This window comes from Gallinula chloropus (assembly GCF_964237585.1).
Source record: "Gallinula chloropus genome assembly, chromosome: 17".
In the NCBI taxonomy this organism is placed as follows: Eukaryota; Metazoa; Chordata; class Aves; order Gruiformes; family Rallidae; genus Gallinula; species Gallinula chloropus.
The window spans coordinates 7,521,567-7,544,149 of NC_140102.1; the positions used below are offsets into that span (position 1 = coordinate 7,521,567).

The 22,583-nt window shown below is 40.4% G+C and overlaps 1 protein-coding gene across 1 annotated transcript in view; it reads right to left on the minus strand.

The window, feature by feature from the left end:
• The window catches only part of PPIL2 (peptidylprolyl isomerase like 2), a 72,654-nt gene that overhangs the window by 43,067 nt on the left and 7,004 nt on the right, over positions 1 to 22,583 (minus strand). Inside the window, exons 6-9 of the mRNA XM_084272030.1 lie at positions 12,953 to 13,004; positions 10,689 to 10,780; positions 8,840 to 8,929; positions 1,003 to 1,078 (exon numbers count right to left, since the gene is read on the minus strand). Coding sequence (XP_084128156.1) covers positions 1,003 to 1,078; positions 8,840 to 8,929; positions 10,689 to 10,780; positions 12,953 to 13,004 — 310 coding nt within the window. The remainder of the gene's footprint in view (positions 1 to 1,002; positions 1,079 to 8,839; positions 8,930 to 10,688; positions 10,781 to 12,952; positions 13,005 to 22,583) is intronic.

Here is a 22,583-nt window from a genome sequence, read left to right on the forward strand (position 1 = left end):
TAGAACTAGAAAGACAAGATACAGCCAGGTACAATATAAACTTCTATCCTTTGTCTCCTCACTGAGTGGCCAGGCCTGTAATGCAAAATTCCCAAGACTGGTGCACTGGACTGCAGAATTTGAATAGATTTTTTCCAATTTAATTTTTTTTGTTTTTACAAGTTTCACTTCTGCTCTGTCTTGGTATGCCTGCTATTCCATCTCTGAGACAACATCCACTTTCTTTTTAGTGGGTAAGCAGAAAGAAAGATGCTTGCTTGCAGAACTAGTAGCTTAAAACAAGAAGAAAAGAAGACATGAGCATAGCAAGACCCAGAAAAATATCACCATGCTTAGAATCAGTAATTAGACCTCATTAGGAACAGTTCTGAAGGAAACCACAAGGGCAAAAGAGATTTTTTTTTCCTTCAGTGATTTAATATTAGCAGTTATTATTAAGCATTTGGATACAAAGAATCACAAAAGAATTGAGAAGCAAATTTCTGGTTATATCTAGAAAGGAAAAAAATATTTTTATTATTAAAATAACTCTGGGACTATTTTAGAAAAACCTACATCATATTTAACTCAGAAGATGCCCACTGTTATCCAGACAGAAGGATGGGCAGTACACTGTTGATGCACATAAAGAGCCTAGCAGACAGGTATAAGACACAGGTTTCCCTGTCTTGATTCTGGTACAAAGCTAATGTGCATTTTGGCAAATTATTTCTCCTCCTCACTTCTCTCTCATCTACCTATGATTAAAGGATGTGGAAAGCTCTCCGTGTTTGCACAACACTCAGTAAGAGTTAATGATTTCTCAAAGAATCACATCCTTGCTTCAAAATTTAACACCTTTTGATGTGAAGGGAACAGTTTCATCAAGTTATTTATGTTTCCAAGAAGCTTTCAAAGTTACTACCAGCCACTGAGGGCTGTCCATGTAGTTCCATATTGTTGTCTTTAGAATTTGCATATGTTGCTTGGTGTTTTCTCAGCCTACCTTTAATTTATCCTTACCTGGATCAATTACTTTTATGTTGTTCTTAACATGAAAGAAGTTTGAGACATTGAACTTATCCAGGTTTGTCGGATCCTGAAAATAATAATGAGAAAAATAAAAATCAGAGGTCTTGGTAGGCCCCCATTCAATAAACTAGACTAATTTGAAGGGCAGGTACCATGATCATAAATGAATACAGTGAGAAAGAGTAACTCCCATACTCCTCAAACCACAGAAAGATGAAAAAACATAAAGCAATCAATCCCAACTGACATCAGCAATGAGCCTGGTCACAGTAGGCTCCTTAAGGACCTGGAATTTAGTTCCAAACATTGTATTTACAAAGAGTTTGCCTACAGAAATGCCCAACAGAAGTGAGCTAAGTCTACCCTATCCTAGTGAGAAGAAAGAATGAGGCACTACCATCCCCTGAATCTCTTCTGGGCTTTGGTTTAAGACCCACACAAATTCACATGAGCGATGTCTTCCTATTTATACCATCATGCCTGATTTGCACAGGCTCTGTGAACTCCTGCAACTTGTTCAGCCTGGAGGAGGAGAAGGCTGCGGGGAGACCTCATTGCAGCCTTATAAGCAGGAGGGGATTCAACTTTTTAAAAGGATACACAATGGCAGGACAAGGGGGAATGGATTAAAACTAAAGGAAGGAAGGTTTAGATTAGATATTAGGGGGAAGTTTTTTTACAGAAAGAGTGGTGAAGTGCTGGAACAGGCTGCCCAGAGAAGTAGTGGATGTCCCGTCCCTGGAAGCGTTCAAGGCCAGGTTGGATGGGGCTCTGGGCAACTTTGTGTAGATCCAGGCCTGAGGTTGGTGGCCCTGCCTGTGGCAGGGCGGTTGGAACTCTGTGATCCTTGGGGTCCCTTCCAACCCATGCCATTCTATGATTCTACGATTTCAAACACAAATAAACCTTTGAGTGAGTCTTTGCTGTCAAAACTGGTTTGGTTGTTTGGGGTTTTTTTTTACTGCTGAAATCTGTGCTTACATAATTACATTTAAAAATTTAAAAAATAATAATAACAATAAACAAAAAGTGGTATTATGAAAACTCTATTGAGTGACCACTCAAGGAAAACAGCAAAAATACACAGTCCATTAACTGTGAGTCTTTATACTTTCTGTAGGCAACTTTCTGTCTAACTTTGACCTTTTGTTAGAGAGTGAGCCAAGGAATGCCTACTGGTGACCTAGGTTACTTTACACTATTACTAAACAGTCCTCAATCCTCTTCTCACAATGACTTCAAGGTTTTCTCCTGAAGCTTCTGTACAGCACAGAAAGGTCAAAACATCAGCCCAGGACATCCAGCCATTTCTGGAAATCTATCTTATGGAAAACAAGTCCAAATCTAAAATCACAAAACATCTTAAAAATATGCAATAGTTTCAAGTTCAGGATAAAAATAATGTAACATATAATGCAAGACACTGTGACACCGACATCAGTAGTATTATCCCAAATAAACTTAACAAAGCTTCTAGGACCACCAGTGTTGGTAAGAAGTTCTGACAACTCCATCTCTGCTAAAAGTAATGATTAATACAAGCAGAACTGGTATCTCCATCACTTACTAAATGATCTAATTATGCCTTTTATCCATCCCTGAAATGGTATACTTTCACCAGAGAGTGCATTTTAGTTTTACTACTGATAGTAAAACCAAAACACATTTATGAAATCAAGCTGTGTGATTCTGCACCCTAATGTCCTCCTGGCTTTCTGCTGTGCCCTTTCCCAATCACTGTGTAATAATTTCCTGTCCCATTACACTCCTCCAATAGATCTTCATCAAAATATGGACTACCAAAAAAAAAAAAAAGTAATTATCATCTTTAATACCTTGTATTAGAAACAGATAATCTTTAAATAAAACTACTAAGGAATAGGAAACCTGGACCTGGTTTTTAATAATTTTTGTATTCTCTGACACTGACACTCAGGTGCATTAATTATTTTTTGTTATGAATGAGCTCACATACCTATTTAAGTATGTATGACGAGAGATAATTCCAACCTTACTCTCTGACAGTCAACAAAACGCATGGAGAAAGTCTGGGGAAAGGGCTCATTGTGTTTCCAGAAGACTCAGTTTGCCTCCTCCCAAACACTCTTCACTCATCACGAGCTGCAGCTTTCCCAGACAGAAATCACTGCCTTGTACATAAACATATCCTCTGGAAAAGTGAAGGAAGGCAGACTGCTTACCCTTTCCAGAAAAGGGACCAAGAATCTGTGTATTAATATTAATAGAGACGAATGGATTTACAGCAACCCACGCGTCTGCCGTTCATGGCAAAGACAGACTCTTCAAACTGACTTTCCATGGCTGGGAGGGAGGGCAGGAGACAGCAGTAAAGATGAAGCAGAAAACCCCTTCACTATATTGCTCTAAATAAAGCTTCTGGATTTACTGATAGGTATGCACCACCTGGCTCATACACCAACCATGTCCCAACGTGTCGCTTCTTAACCAGCCACTCTGCACAGGCCTTGCTGGAGGATTCACCCTCAAAGAGCCCTCACCCACAACCGAGAGGAAATCTGCTCTGACCTTCTGTCACACAAAGAGCAAACGAGAGACAGCAGAGGAGTGAAATATCAATTAACAGTGTGCAGCTCAGCTACCTCCAGCTTAGCTCATTAGTTATGCTTCCTGCCACAAATGCCAATGGTGTTTAACAGCTTGTCGGGAACCATGTCTTGGCCACGGCTGATTAGGTCGTACAGAAACAATAAAACTGACATAAGGAGGCACATTACACTACGAGCCTGTTCTCCCTTTAATGGCAGCAAACCTGTTTGCATTCTATCCAGACTTTATTGTACATGTGTGTCTATTTATTTCTCCCAGGACCCCATTTTGTGGTGCAAAGCAGATGTATTTGTCAGCGTGTGTCTATCAGGGACAGCTCTCAGCAGGCTGCTATCACTGTACCTATCACCCTGGCACAATAGGCTTCGGGGGTGTACCCCAATTCTTCCAGGTAAGAGGAAGAGACCACCTCTGCACCTCTTTACCTGCAAGCACTGCTGCTGAGCAGAGACATGCTTCTCACACAGTCCACTCTCCTGCCAGCACACAGCCCAACAATAGCTTCGAAGAGTTTCTAAGAGTGGGAGTCATTTACTTCTACATCTTCACAAATTTGAGCGCTGTGGTTTCTGGATTATGAGCAGACACAGTGCAGGATGAAGAACTGGCAGGGAGCTACAGGGGAATCGTTCTTATTTTCTTTGAACACTTCCTACCAAACAGGATGTGAAAGCAGGATATCACAGTGCTCTTATTTTGCTCTCCTCAGGATGCCCTCTCACACTTCTTGTGACAGCAAGAAGTCCACAGGACTGTCAGAGCCCACCACCATGCCCAGCAAGGCACTACCTGACCCTGCTCCTATCTGTGTGGCTTGAGCTGGGGCAGGCACTTGCTTCAGCCCACCTGCTGCTGTACAAAGGAATCCAGGTTACACTCACTTATGGGTTTGCTTTCAAGTTCCACATGGAATTTACAGTAACACTAATTAATAATAATTTCTAACAGACTGTACTGACCAGATTTCATCACAAAACTTAATTGCTGGACAGCAGACCTTGAGATCTAACACTGAATTGCATCCCCAAAAAACTTACTTGGATGATTACTTCAAATTACATTAAACAAGGTTAGTCACTGAGCTTGAAAACTAGCTGAAAACCTGTAAAACAGGACTGAAGAATCATCTAGTTCTCAACTGGAGTATAATGCCATCTTGTTATGTCAAAACTCTTCCAAAGCTGTAATGAATCCTACCTTTTAAACATTCTCAAAGTGAAATGATGAACAGCAACCTACCAGAATGGGAAGCAGAAAAGGGAGGTAAGAACACTGCACAGAAGCTTCAACAATACCAACTTTCCTACTACAAATACCCTGTCCCCACAGATCTCTAAGAGCTTTACATCATACCTTGCCCATTAAGTATAAGTAGCAAATCATGAAGTACTTGAGCTGTCTGTCAGCTGGAAGCACGTTCATGACGTTTGCAAGGGATGTTGTTAGGCTGAGCTGATCATGATTCAAAGTAAAAGAATACAAGTGAGTTTAGAGATAGGAGAAACAGACAAAATACAACAGCAATATTCTGTTTGGAAGAGATACAAACCAGTAGAGCTGAAAGAAAAATTATCTGAAATAATGACAAACTGTAAGGAGAGAGAAACTTGCAGGAAAAGTAACTGCACAGCACTGCAAAAGATGGAAAGCTTGACCTGAGGTCGTGGCAAGATCATGCAGGTAAGAAAAGGACATTTCTAGAGCTACAGACTAAAAAAAAAAATCCAGCCACACTAAGAGTGCTGGTGTCTAGAAAGGGTTTCACGTGGAATGACAAACAGAAATACATGTGACATTATCAGGAAGATATTAAACCAGCATCCATGACATCTGTTGTCTGAATAACTACATTCCAGTTTTGGTAATGCATTTGCACACCAGGATATGGTATTATTCTTTACCTCCTGCCCTGAGGGGCTGGGTATCGCTGTACGTTGATGAAAACCTGCCATGCTCTACTCCACAACATTTGCATTTCAACAGGGGAAAAAGCAATTTCTGTGTATGTAAGTGCAGGAAGCACTGTGGATTCCTTTGCCAAAGAAGCCCATCATAGATCTAAGGTAGCATTATTAACAACTAAAATTGTGATTTTGCTGTTTTAGCTCCAGATCCAAATTTATTTGTTCTTTTTAACAACTAAATTTAATTGCAGTAAGACACAAATAACTATCATGAAAAATCTAAGTGATCAACTGAGATGGTGCTGACCAGAAAAGAGAACCAGGGATGGATTAATGATTAGTGTTGAATAGCACTGAGAACAGAAGAAAGAATTTTATGCAATTTTCTCTCATCTGGAAAGAGCAATTTTTTTTTTTGGCTTTGTTTTTAATTATATACATTAGAGAGAGAGGGGTCAAGTTTGAGGTCAATTGCTATGCTGTTAAAAGAACATCCCTGGCAGCTGTAGGATTGCCCTTTGTGTATCAATAAGGAAAAATGCAATCACAGAAATAATCTGTAAACACACATTATTCAAATTTTCCATTTATCATGTTGTGTTTCAGTACCAAACACAGGTACTCCCATCTGCTTCCTAGGACATTCAGAGACAGCCTCTGGAAACACGATTTTCTCTGGATAAACACAGCTAATACAGACAGCCCCGTTCAGCTGTTATTTGCAAAGCAGAGAATGTTTTTAATAGCAACTTCCTTGATATCTCCCTTTCTGTCAAACAGCAGGGAGGGTCAGTGTTACCAACTCACTCTCCATTCCAGCTCTCAGATGCCACGGTTCTCAATTTATAGGAGGGAATGGGAAAACAACGAAGTGATAAATTTCAACACAGACCTGAAAGGTTTTTAAGAGAAGCAGGATTCGGGATAGAGCTCTCGAGCCACAGATTGAAACACAACAGATTGCAGTCACGAACTCTGGCTAAGAAACAAAGCCACAGGTGGCAGAGCTTGGCAGCGTGAAGTCACCATGCTGACGGCAGTCTTGTCAATAAGACAGCTTATAGGGGAGACACTGGTCTGTCTTTTGACAACTCACATGAAGAAAACAACAACAGATTCCTATACCACATATACACAAGCAAGGTTAGTGCCTAGGCTAGTCATCCCTCTTTAGGTCGCATTCTGGCCTCAGCAAAGCAAGTCAGGGCAGGGCAGCGTTTGAACAGGATAAATCAAGGTTGCTCACAAGTTTGCAGTGGGTTAAATGGCTCTTCCCCTTCATTCAACTCCCTGAAGCCATTTCAGCCTGTTTGGTGGAAATCCTTTTTTGAAAAAAAACATTTAAAACCTCATTGGGTGAAGGGTGAAACTTCAGCCAGTTAGCAGCCCACTTGGATGGTCAAAATCTCTTTGGATGGCCCAATCCCAAGGCGTGGGTAGCTTTGCTATTTCTAAATTTGAGAAGATAGTACACTACCCAGGTTTGGTCAACACCAAGGCATGAGGAGTCGTTTACTTAACAGGAACAAATCTACTCATGTATTACAAACATCATCCTAAACAGATGTACGAGAGGTACCGGTGGCATGTGGCTGTGGCCTTCATGTAGCAAGCAGGATGATTGTACCAGTGACTGGACAACTATCACAATTCATTTAGTTTCCGTTAACAGACTTATTCCTCCAAGCAAGACAGAAACACAACATGTCAGCAGTATGAAGATGAAAAATATGGATAAAAAATCCACACACAGAGCATCTAAACTGCTGTTACATTTTGAGATTTAGGGGGGCCACAGCATCTGTTTGCTTTTATGAATAAAATCAAAGCTAGGGGTGTAACAGGAACACACTCATGCATACATTCAATTCCAAACCTACAAAGTATACCAAAATATTTTTAACTGACTGCACATTCCAATTATTTGTTCAAAAATAATTTGTTTTTCCATACTGATGCACAGAAACATTTTTAGTCATTCATGTTGTCTTTTTTTACCGTTCCAAATCCATTAGCAACCATGCAGTTACATTCAAATAACATTCTGTTGTGGGCTTTCAATCTGAAAAAGCTGGGGTTTGCTTCCATTGGATTAAAAACATTTTACTTTATTGCATTAGCTTGAACAGCCACAAGCCCAAAGGAACAGAGGAAAATATTTATAAACATGCTGTTCAGCTCTGGGGAGCAGGGAAGAAAGGATATATTTCCTTTAAATTTAGACTTAAAGGCAAAATATTTTCTTTTCAAATTAGACTGTATTAGCCCTGGTTAGTGGCAATTAACTGTTCAGGAGATGTGTACTAACTCATGACTCCAATGATAGTGATCCTTGAATCTTTTTTCCCCCCCTACTTTGAAATCACGCAAACTGAAAATTGTCTACTTTTAAACAAAAGTTTTACATCTTTTGATACTTAATTTCATCTGTAAATAACTGTCTTTTATGCTTTGAAATTTACAACACTTTTAATTTAGGTTTTAATTCTGTCAAAATCAGTAAAAAACCAACACTGGTATCTATTCAGAAGAAAACCATTCTAAGCAAGCATTTAAAGAAAATGATCTGGTTTGCTGCTTATTTTATTCTATGTTACATGAAGCTTTCTATAATAAACGCTTTTCTGAAGCTTTGACTCTTTTAGGAATCAATAAAAAAGTATGGTGGACAATCAACTTCAGTCTCAATGTAACACGTTGACTTCCTAGAAGTTTACATACCTTACATTCTAAAACACATTTTCTTTGATAACATAATGTCAGCTGTCTAGAGCTGAAGATGATTCTAGACTTATCTTCACCTTCTCTTTTACCCAGTCTTTTCTCAACACTCTTCTAAGTCTCACAATAAATCAGAGGTGTCACAGCAATTTTTCAGGTTAGATTAATAGAAAAAACCCCACCAAGATCCTATGTGTAGTTTCATACTTCGAATTATGCACAAGATCACATACTTTGTTGGCTACAGTGAAATAGTGACCAACTGAAAAAAAATTGATCAAAATTCACATTTTTACATGGCATCCTTGACTCACTCTTGGCACCTTTTGTTTTCTCACTCAATTGAGGATGTTGAACAATCTACTTATCTACAAGGCTCACAATAAACGTTCTAGAGGTATTTCAAGCTCCAAGTTGTATGGCATTTTTGAGGCTCCTCTGGATAACAAAGAAAATACAGCGGCTCTCCTTTTACCCATCTCCAAGACATGCACACAGGCAATGTTTCTCTGTTCAGTTATTCTAGATTCCTGCTTTAACAGTGTACATAGCAACGTTTCATCCTCTGCAAAAAAAGCTGCATAGTAAGATACGTCACGGAGAGAAAAGTTTACCTGCAGTGTCACAATGTCCTGCCGAGTGAAGGGCTCATCTGTCAAAAGATCCTTGTAGCTCTTTGGTTTTATGTTCAGCTGCTCAACTGCCTAACAACCAGACAAAAGGCGGAGAGTAAAAATTCGATTCTAATTACAAGTAAATATGTGATACTAATAAAACCTTAAAATGATAAAGAAAACAATTTTACTCTTCATTCTCAGCTGACAGCTGCAATATTTTTCATGTGTGCTTTACTTGATAGATGAGAAGATCCTTCATCCCTACAAAACTCACCAGCTTTGTACAGCTTGGATTTTTTTAAGAAAGGAACCTTGCAGCCTCCATTCCATAGTTACCCATATAATTTTAACTAAATTCATCATAAAAGTACTGCCAAAATGAAAAAAAGTGTTGCCTGGAGTTTTCTAAGGTAAGTATTTTACAGATAGTATAATCAGGGAGCTGTAAGAAGGGGTCTGTATCTCCCCCACTGCCAGCACCCATCAGGGAGACACATGTCCTGGGCTAGCTCGTACATCAAGGTTGCCTCAGCTTCTCACACTCTGTACACCTCAGACTCTGTGCCTAGCATACAGCAACACTTTTGTTCATCTGGGAAAATTAAATGATGCTCAACACAGCAGCAGCACACTATTTTGCAGTGAGAATCAATGTGGAATAAATGCTTTGTTGTTATGAACAAATAAATCACATGGAGACACAACTACTTGAGGTCTACCTGCAAAAAAGACTAAATCGTTCTTATTCACCCACCAAATGTCCTCTTCTCTCCTCGGATGAAAGTGGTATGATTTTTCTAGTACCTCTAGAAGTCTATAAATTAATTCTGTGTTTACAACAAGCTGATAAATGCCTTTGCTTCAAGTGGTATGCCACAAGAGAAACAGACCCTCTTGGCACACTGTGTTTAGGACGCCTGGTATTATAAATTGTAGGAAAGCGAGTGAGAGTTTTACAGTATCAACAAGGACTACTCTTCAACTCATTCTTGCCTTTTAACCACAACAATCAAAACATCATGCTTCCAGAAGAAACAGAAAATACTTTCTAGTTTAACCTAATCTTGACTGCTCTCACAGCTGGAATGAAGACAGTTCAACGACAACAGAGCAAATTTTCAAAAAAGTGATGAATCCTCTTTCTAGAGTGCAATGGTTTCAGCTTGTTCCTTCCAGTATCTGAAAAGTCCTACTGGCATTTCCCAACAACAGACTTCAAAAAGCAGATGTTTCAGTGTTCAGGCCTTTTACAGCACTGGATATGGATCCATTAATTGAAGGATTTATTTGCTATTGAAAAATAAACAAACCTTCCTTTTACTGTAATTACTATATTAAGGATTATGCAGAAAAGTCTCAACTAAAATTCCAACTGGGTTCAGGCAAATGTTCACAAAACACAAATAAAAATACAGTTCAAGTGTCCATTAGGGCATTCTCTCTGCTCTTTTCCCAGATCCAGTTAAAATACTCTTTTTTTGTTGTTCATTGATATGAATAGAAATGAGGCAATTTGTGTTTTGGTGATGACTCCATATCAGAATGAAGATCACAGAAGATTTGTCTATTAATTCAGGTGAGAAGCATATAAGAGCTACTCATTTTGGTCTATGATATCCAGTGCATGCAGATAATTTAGGAAAAGGTTTTAAAAATATCTTTTAAATCACATTCTAGGGGTGTTCATATTTTGAAGGCAATTTGCAAAGTCAGTTCATCTCCTTGTACTTTAATTTCCCTGGCTGTAGAATGAGAATAAAACATACCTACCTTTCTAAAGCATTTCATGGTCTTGAATGAAATGCATCGAGTATAAAATAATAAGCAAATGCAACAGAGAACCTACCTCATAGGCAAACACATTTCCAGTTGTCTTGATGGCCACAATATGGGAGTTATTGGTGAATACAGTAAACAGCACCGGACAGTGGTATTTACCTGAGGGGGTAGAAGAAGTTTCAATTTGGCATGAAGTGCCTGCAACTGTTTTGAAATAGTTAATTTCTGTTATGCCTGTGAAGGAAATTTACATGAATTTTTAATATAAAGTGTAACTTCAGTGTGTATTTAATAGTATTTTAACTATGTTTTGAGAGAACAATAAAGCAAACAATGAAAATGAAGTTTGGAAGTCTACTGCCTTCAATCCCCCAACACAGAACTTTGTCCAACTTGCTTAATAGCTATGAAGTACCACAAAATAATTGTTATTGTTGTAATCAAAGCTCTGTTGATAGCACGAGCATGTACCTTGCAACATGCCTGGTCCCCTATTTTCAGTGTCATTCCCAGGAATAAAAGTTTAACTTAGATCCTACATAGAAGTTCACAGCAGCTGTTGTGCTTTTAGGAGACGAGAGTATTTTGTATTCAAACATGCCAAGCAGAATGCCATTAAAGCTGAGCACGTTATTCAATAAGGAACCCAGCTTCTGCTCTAATCAAGCTGTGAATTTTCCCAGGAGGGTCAGCATAAATATTAAGCGTGTCAACAACAAGCAAACTGATGGAAGGCAGTGCAAGAGGAAAAAAGAAAAATGTCTGGATGATCTCAGCAGAAAGCAATTAGAAGAAGGTTATTAATACTTGATCAGTTTGCTAGACCTGGGGGCTTGGATGAGATTTTTGAAATAGGTTGGGCCTGTTTCATTCTGTTTTCCCAATTACCATCTGAAAATCAAAACCAGCAGGGAGGCCAGAACAGAGGCTGCTCACAGCACCTGCAGGTAGGAGAGGAAAGCACCTACGGAGTATTTACTGTTCAGTGTTTACTGGTCAAGCCCGAGGAGGCAGGCTGACCTCCAGCATGCAGATGCCAGTAAAAGCTGAAGACTGTCTCTGTTACTGCCTCCAGAGCTGAAGGAAAGCCACTGCCACAGGGGACAAACTTGAGGGGAAGTTCAGAAAGTAAATTTTGGAAGTGACACCAGGGCATGGCCCAACTGATGGCCACAGAAACACGCTGGTAAAATCTGAGGCCTCACTCTGACTGCATAAAACCAGCAAATTGCCAGGTTTACAGCTCCAGCAAAAGCAGAGCTGCTGAGGGCACACACTCCTTGATCTGGTCAGAAGGTACTCAGCTAAGTAATGGAAGAAACTGCAATATCTGAAGACCACTTCTGTTGCACAGGTGTGCACAGAGAGGATCCTGTGTACATAGCAACCCTTCTACACAATAAGATTTAGAGTTTGCTGATAGAAAAGCAACATTTTACATTTCCCCTTTTTGGCATCTTCCCTTATCTATTAAGGACATTAAAAACATCCACGTTTTTAAGGAAAAGGCTTCTGAGGCTGCATGGCTGTTGTCATGCCACCGCAGCATCAAGAACTGGACTTCTTTAAGGAAAGCACAATATTGTAATATCTTTCAAACACCTTGGCCACAGTAAGTATTGATCATTTTTTTAACACCCTGCTCTTCAGACAGATGAAAAACAAACCCCAGAAGAAATCCATCAGGTAGAGAAAAGACCTTGTAGGCTATAAACTTCAGTAAGATAAGGGAGACAGACACTCCAGAATTTTATTCCCACCTAATCCTTGGTGCTCTCATTTCAAAGGAATCCTCATCAGCCTTGTAGAAGATAAAATTTATCTCCGCTCTTTTATTCCTAGCATCCTTTCTTAGATGGCAAATTTTATATCTGTAACCCTGCAGAAATAAAACTTGAGGCTGCTTTCTTGTGTGCTGGTCTTCATAAAACCCCACATGTTAATTTAAGTCTATTTTATTTTATAAATAAAAAATTGCTCAAAATGAAGTGAGTAGCAAATAACACCACAGGGAAGTTGGAAAAAAGATAACTTATCATAGAAATGTTGCCTTTTCTGAAATTTTTCCCTAAAGTAAATAGTACCTTGCTGCAGTAGCAGCTGTAGTAAAGTGAAATTGCCAAATAATTTACAGCTCCCCAGCACAAAGAAAAACAGAAATAGAACTTTGAAGGTAAACATGTCACTCACACCAAGCAGCTATTCCACTCCAAAAAATAAAAACCATGATAGAGAGCACAAACTACATAACTTTACCATTAGTCAGACAAACCAGGATTTATTAAGGCACTCATTAAGAAAATAGTACCCACAGAAGATTACTGCACTTACCTTCACTGTTTTTAGCAAAATTCAGCTTTATAAGTGATTTGGCATCTAGTTTCTAAAGAAAACGAAACATTCAGAAAATCAATCACAACAGAGTTTAACCACAGAAATATAAGGAAAGTGTAACATCAGTGTTAGGATTTTAATAGTATGTAATTTATTAATAACATACAGCAAGTTGTCTGAATCATCAGAACCCTGGGAATCAGTTACAGTCAGCCCACAAACCCACAGCTCACAGCCTGAGAGCTGGGATACTTCACTCACAGCACTGCGGTTCAAGGCAGTACAGTGCTACCCAGGCTGAGTAAGTTGAGAAGTTGTGCAACTGCCTTAGCACAACCTGAGAGAGGAGTTTGCATGAAAAGCTGAGGCAAAGGTCATTGCTGCTGATCAGATGTAACATTTCGAAGGGACCTCTGATGGAAGTCATCAAGCCAGCAAACTATTTTGGCAATCGAGCTCGCTGCCTTTTCTGAAATAACTGCTTTTTCTTTTAAATCAGGAAATGCATAGTAGATAATTAGCAATAATGGAGAGAACCAGAGGCATAATTTCTCTGGAGAGGTGCTTGGGGACATGAAGGTGGTCCCAGGAGGGGTCTTTGGCCATGGAAGAGGGAACTGAGATGATGGCCAAGGTTGGGCTAATGTTATCCAACTCCAGAGAGGACATCACACACTAAGCTAGCTCCTGCTCTCCCACATATCATCAGAAGAATGCCTACAGCATTTTTCTGCTGCCCCCTCTCCAGAGAGGCTTTCAGATGTTGGCAGGGAAGAGCTATTGGGCTGGCAAACACTTCTGGACAAACCATCTAAGACATGAAAGCTGCAAGCACACCCAAAATAACAGCACGTCTTCTGTAACACGACAGGACAGGCCCACATACACCAGCCATTCCACAGGGCCACTCACTCTGTGATTTGGGCATGCTGCTGGCATGACAGGACATACCTCAGCTGGGCACCCCCTGGCACAGCCCGCCGGGACAGTTAGGCAGCACTTAGCTGGGGCACCCGATGGAGACAAAGTCCAGCCCAGCTACCTGCACAGCTGAGTCAAGATCTCAGATATCTAAAACCTCCCCAAAACAATCCTTTGATTCTATCAGCTGCCAGAGACAGGTTCACTGCCAAATTAATCGCTAAAAGCACACAGAGCGCAGGCCTTTGAAAAGAAACAATTGGTTCTCTTCTCAAAACATGCACCTGATCAGATTAGGGAGGTTTTTATAACCCAGACTGCTCTTTATAAACAGCTATGAGTGGAGATCTGCCAGCCGCGGTGCCGATGCCGTTAGTTCAATCGTTATGGCAGAGCATGATAACAAAATCATGTGAAACTGAAACAGCAATGGGCTTTTTCTGCCTAATCAACATTCATACTCTTGGTTCAGAGAGTACACGTTATGACAGCTGCACTCATTGGTTTAGAGGAAGGCACTTCTCAAATTGGCTTCAGCCAACCGGCAGGCTCATTTGCTGCCACAAAGGTAACCATCTCTAATTTATTAGTGAGAACAGCAATACGGGTGGGTAGGAATAAGATGGGAAGGGAAGAAAGAGGCCAAGATACGTTATATGTAGTTAGGCAATAGAAAACTAATGCTGCTGTTTCTCCTTAAGTAGATTCTCAAAAAAAAAAAAAATCCCCCAAACCCCCAACATCTGCATGCTGCTGGGGTACAGACAGTGAAGGCAATGGCAGCTTCTGAAACAAGTAAGTGAAGGCAGAGCTTTATTCATTTATTTATCTTCTTACTAGAACAAAATTGTCAAAGTAGTAGTAGGGGAACAGCAGAGTTGCCAAAATGAACATATGATCCTGGACAGATCTGTTCAACCTAAACAACTTATTAACACAAAGCAGCATCCATCTGTGCACATGTTGCACAACAGCCCAAAAATCATGTTCCAGAAAAAGCTTCTTTAGAAATACGACCGCTGGAAACATTGATAATTTGAAGGAAAGCCTTTAAATTCTCTTCTTGGCAGACTCGAGCTATACCCAAAACATCTGAGCAGATCATCTTTAAACAAAAATGGAAACAGTTCACTAAGAAACAGTTTAGCATGACGCAAATTTATACCTTGACAGAAATTTAGTGGAAAAGACAGACTAAACTGCTGTACAGACTTTAAAGGCAGCAAAAGCTGCAGTACACTGTTTCATCTATCAACATATGATGTATTGTTAGAAGTTCTGCCAAGTCCTCGGACTCTTCCTCCAAACCCAGGGAAATAGCATGGTATTTCAGGTCACATCTTTCAATCATATGGAAAAAGGTTAATTTTCAGCATCAGTTACTGATGGTGCAGCAGCTGCTCATGCTGGCAGCTGCTGCATACTGAGACCAGCACTTATACAGTCTTATACGTCAACAAGAAATTAAAAAAAAGAAGTGATTTTTCATATAGGAGTTGAAATACATATACTGCCTGGAGTCTTCTTCCAGGATGAGAACTCTATCCTGAAGTCCTGTATCAATATTATAAACTTTTATTGCCACAGACTGGCCTCCTATCAAGCTTCTGTTGAAGAAGTGACCTTGGCTTGTCACTTTGCATCCTTTGGAGCAGCTCTGCACTTTGGCTCAGCTGCCAACAGCTGTATGCCTGAGCACTCTCACACTGTACCATGAGGGAACTTCCCACTAAGGATATTGTTTGTGCAACATATTTATGAAGAAATGGAAATGGACTGAGAGCTCTATGCAAGAATATCTATGGGGGAAATATAATTGGGCAACACCTCAAAAATATTCTGAGAAGTTGATGGACATGTGTTAATGCACAGCAAGACAAGAGGGAGATGTAGTGTTTTGTCAGAGGAAACCCTGGAGCACCTGAACAGCAAAACCAGGCGATTGTCTGCTACAAAGGATTGCCATAGCCTACAAAGGTTGCTTGGTGCCCGAGACCAGGGTGAGGAATCGGGCAACTATGCACTGAGCAACTGCAGAAGAGGGAGCCCACCCTGCATGCCAGGATTTCCAGCAGGTCCAGTTTTGAAAGGCCTACATGTTACACAGCAAACTATGAAAGAACATGATATAGGAAACTATCCTATTTTTTTTTCTCTTAAGTTCTTCATTTCACATGAAAACAGGGCTATCTTGCATGTGGGTGAATCTGCTTTTATTTATTCTCCATCAAAAAAGTCAAAGCTTTCCAAGCATCATCACACAGTTTGTTGCCATGGAAATGACCATTATGCCACAAACAGGCGCCAGGCTTTGCGGGAAGAGACAGGAGGAGTGAATGAGTCCTAAAATGAGTTAAAGTACTTGTTTTAATTTCTTTCTTGTTACAAATAAAGGATAAGAGAGCTGAAATATTGCATACAAAGCTCGAGTTCAAAACTGTCTCCAACCTGAGTTTCCCTGACACACACCTACCACCCGGTTTCAGCCAACCTCCACTGAAGCAAGCAAGCAAAAAACAGTGTTTATTAAAAACACTTGACCTAATTAAAATCCTAAAAATCTTAACGAAAAACAAAAGGCCACCAGCATCTGCCACTTCCCCAAAGCAGAAATAAGGGCTGCATATTCACTTCTAAAAATATTTTATGCAAGAATACTGGAAAGCAGACGCGTTTCACGGCACGTAGTGCCAGCTGCTCCACAGCAAGGACGGGCTAAAAAAAAAACCCAACAAAAAAACCCAACCCCAAAAACCGTGCAAGCTTTTTTCTCAGCTGACTCCTCTCTCACAGGCACACACTTCCACAACGGCAGCCAAGGCTACTTTTGGCCGTGACCTACTTTCCTGCGGCAGCGAGAAGCCCCACCGCCCTGCGCGTTCTCATCTGTCAGCTGACAGCACTGGCTCCTACGGGATCCCAAAGGGCAGCATCCTTTATTGATACCCAAAGCAGAGGTTATTCCGACGTGTGGGTTAGTGGGGCACTGTGGCAGCTCGCGGATGAAGCACGCCGATTGTTTCGAATTAAATCATTCTCTGCCATCGCTGTGTGCCTCGTGAAGATATGACCTACAATCCCTGCACATCAATTAGTTACACTCTCTGAATCCCTTTGGTCTGTGGCTGCATGTCCTTCTTGTTAATGAGGCTCTGACCCTGTTGGATACGCACCAGCCTGAAAAGCAATCATATGGGCTCATTCGATTCTCTACCCACACATGGGTAGAGTTGGTGACGTGCAGCAAGAGTTGTATTTAGTAAATACAGACTTTCCCACTCTACCAACAGTAATTGAGTTAGCATTAAAATGTGATCTTGAGGATCAGACACCCTTCTGAATGGCTTCTGGCAGGAGCACACAATAATCCAGTGAAGCTATTGTGGGGGAAAAAAATTAATGTGTCATGTCTGAACTGGTTGATGACACAAGGATAAAATCATCCAGGGCTGGCGTGGCCATTTGGTAGGGTTTTTGTGCCATCAGAACAAGCAACACAAAGTTACCTCAAATAGAAGAGAAAAACAAACCAAGTACTAATATTAAAACACAGTGTTGGCTACAAATGACCAAATTTAACTTAATGGCAGCAGACTTATTTTACAATAGATTCTTTGGTTCCTTTCAAGATGAGACCTGTTACTCCTCACACACAACTTCACATTTTAAGAAGCTGTCTTACAGTTTTCCCTGCTACAAAACCTTCAAGAAATATGCAGGTATTTATTGATGTTTGAATAGCATTGCAGTGACTCCATATATACTGTTACTTATTTCAGCATTTGTAAATGGATTTAGTGATGATAAAAGGCATTGGAAATCCTCAGCAAGCCTACATATCATGGCAGGGCGATTGAAGACAGCAGCACTGGTTTAACAAGATTAGCCACCTTCATGTTGTTGAATATCTCATAAAAAATTTGGAGTCAGCAGCCAAGAGAACAGAACAGTCTCATAATTCAAGGTATCATTTCTATATTCAAAAGCATAAAAACTAAATGTTTATCCCATGGACAACCTTCTACCAAATGCTAAAAAATACCCTCCATTCACATTCTTGGATTAAACAGCTGTTTAACTGCAGCTTGCATCAGCCACTGAACTGGTATGGGAATGGATGTAGAAGAGCCTTCATTACCCACTGCCAGACCACTGTATTTCCCTATGTAAATTTTAATTAAACTGACACCATATGGTCACCAAAGCCTTGTCCAGAGAATCATAAAGATATGCTTGATAACACACATGGCTCACAGATATGAGCAACACCACTGCTGTATCAAAGAGCACATTAACAGAAATTACCATAAGAAAAAGATGTGTGGTTTCATATGCAAGATTAAACCTGCAGTCTTAATGTAGTCAGAAGTCTATCAATCCAGAGATCCACAGCCAAATACAACATGGTTCATGGAAAACGAAGCTTTGCAGAAGCACTAAAAAGCTAGTCTCCAATTTTAGTGAAAAACAGGCAAGTAAGAATCTGTGGGAAACCGCATGCTGCATCTCATTTAAGGCCAGAGCGTTTCACAGCTGCTAGTTTTTCAAGTGTCACAATCACAAACCCCAGCCAACGTGCACACTTCCACCAAAACATGGAAAAGGGGAAAAAAGAAAAAAAAAAAAAAAGGAGGCCATCTGTTCAGTCTGTAAAACCTAGATGTAAATACTTTTTTGCTGTAAGGGAAATGATGCATTAGGAATAGGAACTAGATACATCTATCTGCCTGTGTCCAGAGCAGCCTTACTGGAAAAAAAACCACTGCTCATCACCTACACAATCCCCATCAGCAAGGTGTGAAGGAGGCGCAGGGGCTTAGTCAGTGACTCATGACACTGGAGGGTTTTTAACAGCTTCTTTTGATAAAGCACTTGAACAATAAGTCTAGGTAAATCTCATCTTGATCGATCTCACTCTTCCCCAAAGACACAGGAAATCAAAAACCAGACCTCCCTTTCAAGTCTAACTCACAGTGGTGCTGGGAGCACTGGTATAAAAGCCACAGACACAAGTTCAGCAGAGCAACAACCACCTCTCCATGCATTCCAGAGTAACCAAGGACAGTGGGAAAGTTTCAGAAGACAAAGCAACAAAAAAAAGCAGTTGTTTTCCAGGTCATCAGCCTCACTGAGACCTTCATCCCCTCAACCCCGCTGTGTTTTATGGCCATTTCCAGTTACAACTTTCTTCTTGTTCCTCTGGGCAGGAATCATGTCCTCCTGTTTCTATCCAGGGGCCTTGAAAATTTATGGTTGCTAGTCAAATATTAACTGGCTTAGACTGTTGACTAAAAGCTAATAATTCCTGAAGCAAACGAGGTAAGACGATACGGTTCCACTGCTGCATGCTGAAGAGATCATCTCGATCGAAGTGGATCTTAGGCCATTGAGCAGCAGCCTGTGTCTGCTGCCCCCAGACAAAAACACACTGTGAGAGATGCTTAATGATGATAGTGATAACCACCCGACCTTGCAAGACTGCTACAGGCCACAAAAATACAGGCAGCAACGTTCAGCTGGAAACAAAACAAAAAACCACCCCAAAACCGCTCCACAAAGCAAACACAAACCAACCAAACAAAAAAAAAAACCAAAAAACCCAAACCCAACCAAAAAAAAAAAAGAGAAAGAGCCACTGCTCATCCTGGCTGAGACTTAGTTATAAGTAAGCACCTGCTTCAGAAGTGACCCAACCTATGAAGAGAAAACACAGTAAATGACCATATTCTGATAGCAGTTGCTGTGTGTCAACATATCCACTGAAACTCTTTTCTGTCTTCCAGTATCATGTGTAATATATCAAAGTATTATCAGGGTATTTCAAAGAGACCTTGTAAAACATTCCCAGCACTGTACCAGGCATTCCCTCAGCATTTACTGTGTATGATTAAGATTAACTCTGTTCAAAGAAAATAAATTAAATAAAACAGATGAAGAGAAGGACAACTGTGACCATTTATGGTATAGAGAACTTAAAGACAAGAGCAACGCTGACAGGAAAGCACAAGTCTCAACAAGAAAATGTCAAGAAAGCACTAAATTCCTCTGTACCAAAATACACAGCTGTAAACACTAACAGGAGAAGCACAGTTTTGGCATAAACACAAAGGAGACTAAGCTGGTCAAACCCAAAATTTACAGAAGATATCTATCAGATGAAAAACCATCAGAAGAACCTCTCTGCAGTCAGAGCAGGAAGAAAGCAAACACCAGTTCAAGACAGAGCACGCAGTTTGCACAGCAGATTGCAAGAGCTGGAGACCTCAGAGTCTTCCAGTTTTCTGTTCCTGATCATGTCACCCTTCTTTCTGCAACACATGAAAACCAACTGAACTGGATTTGTCTGAATCGTTTTTCAAAAACAAAGCTTCCCTTGGCTTTATGTCTGTAAGCTTTGTTCTCTGCTCTGTAATAAGCTATTACTCACCCAGAACAAAACTGTATTCCCACTCCCCACTGAAACTTTTCTTACAAACAAACAAGTAAAAAAACCCCTCCCTCCTTCACTTCAAATGTACAGGAAAAATTATGGGAAATTTACCAAAAGAGAAAAAAAGGGGGGCAAATAGCATATGCAATGCCTGAAGAGTTGATTAAGTTCCATCAAACTAAGAAATATACTTTGAATTTCAAAGCTGAGGATGTGTTGACTTCTTCTGACACATATGTGAAAAGCATTCTCCACAGAAGAATTAAAATTTTCATTTATACAAAAGTAATGCTACAGCCAGGTGAGCCCTGAAATTACTGACCCACCTAAATGATCATTCATTTCCAAAGCCCCAAGGAGAAAGCATCACAGACTACTTGGATTTCAGGTGCTGTGCTCTGATGGTCAGGAAAAAAAAACATGAAAGGTGAATATGTTTTACTCCTGAATTTGAGATCTCAAATGGTCAAACAATAGAGTGATTTTAGATCTCAACTGGTCAAACAGTATGAGTCAGCAGTGTGCCCAAGTGGCAGGAAGGCCAATGGCATCCTGGCTTATATCAAAAATAGTGTGGCCAGTAGGTCTAAGGAGGTGAGGAGGATGGAGGGCAAATCATATGAGGAGCAGCTGAGGGAGCTGGGGGTGTTCAGCCTGGAGAAGAGGAGGCTGAGGGGAGACCTTATCACCGCCTACAACTACCTGAAGGGAGGTTGTAGAGAGGTGGGCAATGGTCTCTTCAGCCAGGTGACAGGAGACAGGACAAGGAGAAATGGCCTCAAGCTGTGCCAGGGCAGGGTCAGATCAGATGTTAGGAAAAAAAATTTCACTGAAAGAGTTGTCAGGGCCTGGAACAGGCTGCCCAGGGAGGGGGCTGAGTCACCATCCCTGGATGTGTTTAACAGACAGGTAGAAGAGGTACTTAGAGATACGATTTAGCATAGGACAGGAATGGTTTGACTCAATGATCTTAAAGGTCTTTTCCAACCTTGTGATTCTGTGATTCTAATTTTCCTCTTACTTAGACAGTCACGGCTCTCTACATACAAAAAACTGATGCTGATATTGCCTGCCTATGGAGGACTGCACAGCATTTTCTTCTCAATATTTTAATTGTAGACAGAAAATAAAAACACTCAGAGTAATCACAATCCCTTTGGAAACAGTAAAGGTGAAAACTGTTCAAGTAAAAAAAAAAAAAAAAGGAAAGAGACAGAAGGAAAATTCTATTCCTGCTGCAGTGACCCATCTTTGGAAGACCATCAAAATCCTAAGATAGTATTACCACCATGCTGCAGAAAGATCTAGACAAGTGCTCTGAAAGTGCATCACACTGAACACTATCTAAAGCTATTACATTTTCCTGACAATGTATTCCAACAGCAGGTACTGCTAGGCTGGCATTAGAGGGGTCACCTTCAACCACAGGTCCTTGTCTGATGACATCCATTATTTGCTGCTCATTACCTAGAAACACACCTGGAATAACACAATTAAGGCAGCAATTGGCAGTAAATTACCACACAGACCATAGGAAGGGAGTTAAAAGCCATAGTATAGTCACTATTGATTTAGCCCATACAGGTCACATGAAACTGGAACTTATCTGCTTCCCCTGTTCAGGCCGGAGACCCATTCCACTCAGCTCTTTGTTGGATGAGTTTTGTTTGTGATCTTGATCTTGACACCTCTGACTCAGCAACGTGTGAAGCTCATGCAACCCATATACCTGAATCCATTCCTGAAACACATGGGCTCTGCACTGATTATTTGATAGAGGTGGAAAGCAATTTGTAGTGAACTATAAAACCTTGGCTGGAAATTTAACCTGCACTTCAGCACCTGTTCCTACAATACCTGGTATTTCTCATGCTCCTGACAGGCTGCAGTTTTGTTCTTCTTTTGCAATATTCTGAATAAAGAAATACCTGTCCTCTCTTTCTCATTATGCTCACAATGGTCAGTAGTTTCTATTTCTGTATCTAAGCTTTCAAAATAACATACATGGTAAAAAACACTTGTATACTTAAGGAAGTCTCAACTTTGCTCTAATTTCTGCATCCTTTTCAGGCAGGATTTCCCCTATTTAGAGAGCCAAAGACTTTTTAAGTGCAATTAAAATCCCCAAATGCTGTAAGGTTGTTTGTTCATATTTAAAGAGGGATTAATAAATTCAGCAGAAAAAAAGGGGAATCCTCTCCAGATCTCCTCCATTAACCTGGTCAGCAAGCTCCTCTCACCACAAGCCCAGCATCTGATTTCTGAGAGACTTACTGA